This window comes from Sceloporus undulatus, chromosome 2 (genome assembly GCF_019175285.1).
Source record: "Sceloporus undulatus isolate JIND9_A2432 ecotype Alabama chromosome 2, SceUnd_v1.1, whole genome shotgun sequence".
Lineage (NCBI taxonomy): Eukaryota > Metazoa > Chordata > Lepidosauria > Squamata > Phrynosomatidae > Sceloporus > Sceloporus undulatus.
In genome coordinates this window covers 90,750,681-90,757,840 of record NC_056523.1, presented here as the reverse complement: position 1 = coordinate 90,757,840, position 7,160 = coordinate 90,750,681, and the positions used below count along the sequence as shown (strand labels likewise).

At 41.4% G+C, this 7,160-nt stretch overlaps 1 protein-coding gene across 1 annotated transcript in view; it reads left to right on the top strand.

Annotated features, from left to right (window-relative positions):
- The window catches only part of MYOZ3 (myozenin 3), a 13,162-nt gene extending 7,397 nt beyond the window's left edge, over positions 1 to 5,765 (top strand). Inside the window, exon 4 of the mRNA XM_042447325.1 lies at positions 5,533 to 5,765. Within this exon, the coding sequence (XP_042303259.1) occupies positions 5,533 to 5,704 (172 nt within the window). The 3' untranslated portion in view covers positions 5,705 to 5,765. The remainder of the gene's footprint in view (positions 1 to 5,532) is intronic.
- Positions 5,766 to 7,160: the final 1,395 nt, after the last annotated feature.

The window sequence follows — 7,160 nt, the reverse complement described above, 5'->3', positions numbered from 1 at the left end:
TTATAAAGCACTGTAAATTTACACAGCGCTGTACATACAATATTTTTAATTAGATGGTTCCCTGCCCTCAGGCTTACAATCTAAAAAAGACATGACACAAAAGGAGAAGGGAAAGGTGGTGGGGAAGGGGATGAGGTCCAGCAATTCCTCTCCACCTCCAAGGCCTGGACCAAGGCAGATGGACTGGGGGGGGGGGCTTGGCATCATAATGGATGGTTAATCTTCTACCAGGGAGGCCTGTTGGAGCTAGCCTGCTTCTCTAGTAGGATAATATATATAAAGTACATAGCAATACATGAAATGGTTCGATAAAACAGGTACCAAAAGAACATCAAATAGCAAGCGACAATTATGCAATGCCTGGGAAAGCTTCTCTGAACAGGATGGTCTTCAACTCCGTTTTGAAGCTGGCTAAGGAAATGATGGCCCTTGCTCGCGGGGGAAGAAGGGTCCAGGAGTGAGGGCAGTGAGTGAAAAGGGGCGAATCTGAGATGGGGCAGAGGAAATCCTGGGCTGGGACAGCTGACCCTGACTACCAGAACGGAGGGCCCGAGTGGGAAGGTGAGGAGAAAGAAGGTCTGATAAGTAAGGAGGGGCCAGCCCATGGAGGGCTTTAAACATAGTCAGCAGGAGCTTATACTGAATACAGAAAGGGAGGGGGAGCCAGTGAAGGGATGCCAACACAGGAGAGATGTGGTCAGAGCGGTGGGTGGAAGTGATAATGCGTGCAGCTGAATGCTGGACAGAGATTAAAGGACGGAGGTGAGAAAAAGGAAGCCCAGCCAGGAGGACATTACAGTAATCAAGTCGTGAGACCACTAGGGCATGGACCAGGATCTTGGCAATAGAGGCGGATGGCAATATTGTACAAAAAAGAGTAATAGGAAGACTGGGACTATTAGGCCCCCACTACCCAATGGATCCATCTCCTGTGTAATTTTCTCAATAAATATGTAAAAAAGCATTCATCTTAAGAGGCCTTAAGAGATATGTAATGGTTTGAGTGCTGGACAATGACTTGAGACTAGGGTTCAAATCTCCATGGAAACCCACTGAGTGACGTTGGGCAAGCCACACTCTCTCAGCCTCAGAGGAAGGTGAAAGGGCAAACTCCCTCTGAAAAAATCTTGTCAGGAAAAACCCATGATAGGTTTGTTTTAGGGTCACCATAATTCAGAAATTACTCAAAGGCACACAACAGCAATTGGATTGAAGGGATTTCAAGGCAAGAAGGAATGTAGTAAAGAACAGAAACATCAAGGCAAAGGAAAGCACACTAAGGCTAAGATCCTGTCTACAGCTATTCGAACATAAAGATCCACTGTCATATTCAGAGCAACCCAGTCTGATGGTAGTAGTTTGCCTAATAGCTTCCCCATGCACCAACCAGTTTATAAGCTAGCCTGTTGTGCCAAAGGAGACTACTTTCAAAAAGAGGATATTGTATACCTTGTTATGCAAGCATGTAAAAAGCCCCACTGGCGTAGCATCCCAGAAGAATTCCGGCTTGAGGGCTAATTTGATATGACACAAGGTTAACCCCTTTACTTTATTATGGTAATAGTATACAAACTTAACAGCAAATAAATGAAACTCATTCCATTACTAAGGATATAAAGATGCATTTTGCAAATCAATCTGAAAATTGTTCACAGACACCAACAACTCTTTGAAATATGGTAAAGCCAAAGTTTTGCATATAAAGACAGGCTCCAATTTCAATCTTACAAAGCCATTTGAAGGGTCTGGTGAGAACAGCCAAACATATGTTGACATCTACCTTCATCAACAGCTGTTTTAAAATTTGCAGGATTTCAGTTCATTTTCTTTACAGTGTAAAGTGTACAGTCTAAAGACCTATTTCTCGTCTTCAACATCACTGTTGCAAAAGTCATTCCTTGCTACAGTATGCTTAGTTATTCTCACCACTATTTTTGCAGTCCTTCTTTTTACACTTTAAACAGAACATGCCTGTGTTCTCAATATCTTGAACACATGGTGGGTCAGGGAACTGTTCCAGAGACTTACTCTTTTAGCATTTGATGTTCTCAAATTTCTCTTTGGATATATTTCTGGCCTTGTAGCAGAACCACATTCAAATATAATGAACAGATTTTTAACTGTCTTATTTCTTTTCTTATGGCTGCAGTACTATTTCAAGCTTTTAAATTAGTACTCAATAGTCCAAATTTATTATTTGCTTGCCTCTTCTGTGGCTATGACTAGCCAGTTTCAAGACTGGCAATTTAAATGAAAGCTGGAGGATTATTTTTAAAGAAAAAAGAAAAAAATACCAAGACCAAAGGAGACATAACATTAGTATTTGGCATACAGATTTATTTGGTGGTGGACACAGCAGCAGGTCATTTGGTTTTCTCACAATGTCCTGGAAAAATGCCACAGTGGAGGCCATTGAGGAAAATGGCTAAGAAGATTCTTTGGGGAGAAATGTACAATTAGATTTTGAAATAACTTATATTGAGAAAATATAATATAGATAAGTATATCATTAAGCAAATGCAATCTTTTTTTAACTTCACAATTGTTGTCTTTCCCATGCTGTCAAAATTGATTTTCTATTTCTGGTTTTGGAAAGGCAATACATTTTGGAAAATGCAAATCTACAAACTGGGTTTTTGGCTGTTAGAATTCCATTGCTAATGAAAGGAAAAGGAAAAGTTGCCAGAATAACGTACTTGAATAATTGCTATTTCTTTGGCAACACATCTGCCATATAAGCATTGCTTTCAAGACTTTATTCTGTGTTGTTCTGGTAACTGAGAGATACTCAGGAAAGTGGGCCTCTCCTTCAGGAAGGGTCTTTGACCCACACAAAATGTAAGAGGAGAGACACACCCAATGATGGGTGGACCCTGAGCCAAACTAAGTTTGTGGAATTGATTTTTTTAAATTGAGCTTACAAACAGTTCTGAAAACCGGTGTGGTATAGTGGGGTTTGATTGTTGGACAGTTGGAAACCCACTGGATGATGTGAAGTCGAAGGCTTTCATTGCTAGCATCCATAGTTTTTTGTGGGTTTTTCGGGCTATGTGGCCATGTTCTAGAAGACTTTCTTCCTGACGTTTCGCCCTTTCTGGGAGTCCCCGCTGCTGTTGGGGTGTCCTTGGGGCTTGAAGCCCTAAGGACACCCCTTTCCAGGCCACGGGGAAGTGGCCTTTTGCCGCTTCCCCGCAGCCGGCAAAGCGGCAGATCGGGACCTCGGAGGCTGCCAGTCTGGCAGCTGAGGCCCCGATACAACGGGGAAAGGGGCGGGTGCAGGCCGCCGCTTTTCGGCAGTCTGTAACCCGCCAATGTCTGCTTGATAGTGCTCATTGTCTGCTGGGAGATTTCTCATTTGCATTTGTTGAGTCTTTATCTTGCTATCTTTCAGGACTGGTAGCCAAACCTTGTTCACTTTAAGGGTTTCCTCTTTTCTGTTGAAATTGTCCAGGTGTTTGTGGATTTCAATGGCTTCCCTGTGCTGGTAGTGGTTGGCATGGTCCAGAATGTCAGTGTTTTAAAACAGTATTTTATGCCCAGGATGGTTTGTGGCATGTTCTGCTACTGCTGATTTTTCTGGATGGCCCCGTCTGCAGTGTCTCTCGTGTTCCTTGATTCTTGTTTGCACACTGCTTTTGGTGGTCCCTATGTAGACTTGTCCACAGCTGCATGGTATGCGGTAAACTCCTGCGGCTGTGAGACCTTGGGCAAGTCACACTCTCTCAGCCACAGAGGAAAGCAAGGACAAAAACAAAAATAAAAATCCCAAACAAATTTTGCCAAAAAACCCCATGATAGGTTCACCTTGGGGTTGCCATAAGTCATTATTACTTAGTAATAATTATAGTAACATAAAATGCATTATATATAACTTGATTTGGCATAAAATTATTGTGTTTAATATATTTAAAGTATATTTATTCAGAATACAATTGTACATTTAACTTACTTTTTTATTTTTTGTTACAAATGGACATACATTATCTTGAACTGTGAGGACCACCTGGACTATAAGGATCCACTTTTGTTCCACCAGTTTTAGGAGTAGGGGGAACCTCAATAAAAACAGAAGAAACCATCCACCCTAGTTTTTTAAAAAAGATGATTATTTTATCTCCACTGGTTCTTCATAGTATCAAGCAGACATAACACACACATTTCCATTAAAAAAATATTGAGAAAAGGGAACCAAGATTTGGAATGGATACTAATACTGTACATGGTCTTACATAAATGTCTTCCACTTACATAGTTTTCAAAAACTGATTTTGAGTTTGTTAATATATGAACCCCTTTTTGTAATTATTATATTTATCATTCTGAAAAAAATATTCCATAGATTCATTTTTCCCCCAAATTTTCCAAGGGGGGGAGGAAGGGTGAGAAAAAAGAGGGTCTTTTTTTTTTTCTTGCCCTCCCAGTCCCAAGCCTTCACATTTCTATTTCTGACTCAAGGAAAGGCAAGGGAATTTTGGGGGGGGGGGTACACTTTTGGCAACAGAAGAGGAAACAACATTTTCTTGTAGGTTTGACAGGCCTCTCAGCCAACAATCACACCTTCAAAATGAAGGCACACCTTCAAGATGAAGGAAAATTTAGATGTTTCAAAATGTATCTAACATTCCTTCCCTCCCACTCTTTGCTGTAGCAGTGGCGACAGCAGCATATGCAGTGTCAGAGCGGCACCCAATGTGCCACTAACCCTAGGAAGTCACCCACTTCGGTTTTTATGTTCAGATGAACACATGTGTACATTTCTCTTGTTAAACACAACTTGCTGATCTGTGAGGCAGCCTAAGTGTCTATAGAAACTAGCCAGGCAGTAGAAGACAGTGGCCAGCCAGTGGACTAAACAAAATACAGGAGGTATCCGCTGTGGTTTTGTTTCAGGACCTCCCATGGTTAGCAAAATCTGTGGATGCTCAAAGTCCCATTATATACAATGGTGTGGCAAAATGGTGTCTCTTACATAAAATGGCAAAATCAAGGTTTGCTTTTTGTAATTTTGGGCAGAGGGAACATTTTCAAGCCACATGGAGGGTGGAATCTGCGGATATGGACAACTGTATGCTATTTGTAAATGCTGCTAATGAATTCTGTAGATGCAGTTGCAAAGACTTCTACCTGAATAATCTAACGTTGTCAGATCCCACCTGATCTTGGAAGCTGAACAGGGTGGGATGGTAGACCTCCAATACATACCAGGTGCTGTAGGCTTTATTTCAGAGAGAGGAACTGGCAAGACCACCTCCGAGTATTCCTTGCCCAAGAAAACCCTGTGAAATTCAGGTGACTTGAAGGCAAATATTCACACATACTGTAGTTACAAAGACACTAGTGCATAATTGCTTGACTAAATTATTAGCGAAGACTAGCACAATGTGGGACAGTATTAGTTTTCATAATGGGCAATTGCATGGGCAGTTACAAAATGTCCTGTATGATGAAGGATCAAGCAGTCACCCACATTTAAGCTTTAACAGCTGCTTTGCAAACCAATTAAAGCTCTTGCTCCTTTCTTTCTCCTTGCAGGACACCAACTCCATTTGGTGGACAATTACTGAATGATGTATTCCCTGGGTTTGAGATGGGTGAAGAACCCACGGACACCATGAACAGCCTGGAGCTCATTTCTAACAGGCCCAGTTTTAACAGAACACCTCGGGGCTGGATACAGGCTATGCCAGAGTCGGAGGATTTGTAACTGGATGTAATATTGTTGGCTCTCTTTTCCTAAAATACATGTTCCCAGTTTACTACTTTAATTGCCAGAAAGGAGCCTCTTTAATACAGATAGTCTACTCACATGGCATCAAAGTGGGATTCATAGCTTTTGCTTGCTGCTCATCCATTGTGTGTACTGTCCCCTCCACCCCTTCTTTAGAGTCATTACTGTACCTTTTGTGCCACAAGATAGCTTCCTTTCCTAGTAGAATACAATTTTACAATGGTTTTTCTTACAGTGAGCACCCAGTAAAACCCAAACAGCAAAAAGCCAAAATGACAAGTTGAGTCAATTGAGCAAAAAGCACGTCTAGGGATGTGGTTTGGGAAGGATAAAGCAGGTGCATGTTCAAAGGAACTATATTTTATCTATTGTCGTTCTTGTGTGCCTTCAAGTCGTTTCAGACTTATGGCAACAGTAAGGCAACTTTATCATGGGTTTTTTTTGGCATGATTTGTTCAGAGGGGGTTTGCCGTTACCATCCTCTGAGGCTGAGTGGCTGTGACTTACCCAGGGTCACCCACTGGATGTCATGGCTGAGTGAGGAATTGAACCCTGGTCTCCAGAGTTGATGTCAATCACTCAAAACAACTACACCATGCTTGCTCTACAAAAACAGAAATACCAGGCCACATTTGGATATCTAGTTCGTGTCAAAATACTTGCCAGAGATTTTATGACATAAATCAAAGTAAGATTCACTGGCAGATTGATTTTACTTTACTATCTAGGAAATAATTCATCAAGATTGAAAACCTGTGTTGTTGATCTTGTCATGGAATCCAATTTCAAAGAATTTCAACATTGTAGATTTGACACAAGAACTAGATTTTGAACAGTGAGGGTGAGGCCTAGCTTAAGGCCCAAGACCAGCAGTGGCAAGTGCGGTCCTTAGCCCCTCTAGACACCCTGGGTCCTTTTTCTGGAGAAAAGAGTGGAAGAGTGTCACACCTGGAAGCCGACAGGAATGGCAATTTACCTTTTAAATAGATGGGAAGAGGGAAGCTGTTTTATTACAATCTAAAAAAGAAAGAAAGAAAATCAAAGACAAAACCTGGATTTCAGGCTGCTTCCATCATAGTTTTTGTTCTATTATGGAGATTTTTTGGCAGTTTGTGTGGCCTCAGGAAGGCAGCAAATTGGCCACCCCTGCCCACGACGTTTTTGATGCTGAATCCCAATATCCTATCACAGTGGTGCTAAATGAACTGGTGAACAGTTCCAAAGGGGCCAACCTGTTTATGAATTCATATTTCCATTCACTCTTGTGGAAAGCAAGACAGTCATGTTCTCATTCACTTTTGTTAAACATTACATGTAACAGGAAATGTAAATCTACTGGACACCATTATAAAAACACTGGAATTTTCTTGAAACCACAACTTTAAGATTAAATACAATAGATGGGCAGGGCAGCAACCATTTGAGAGGGAGT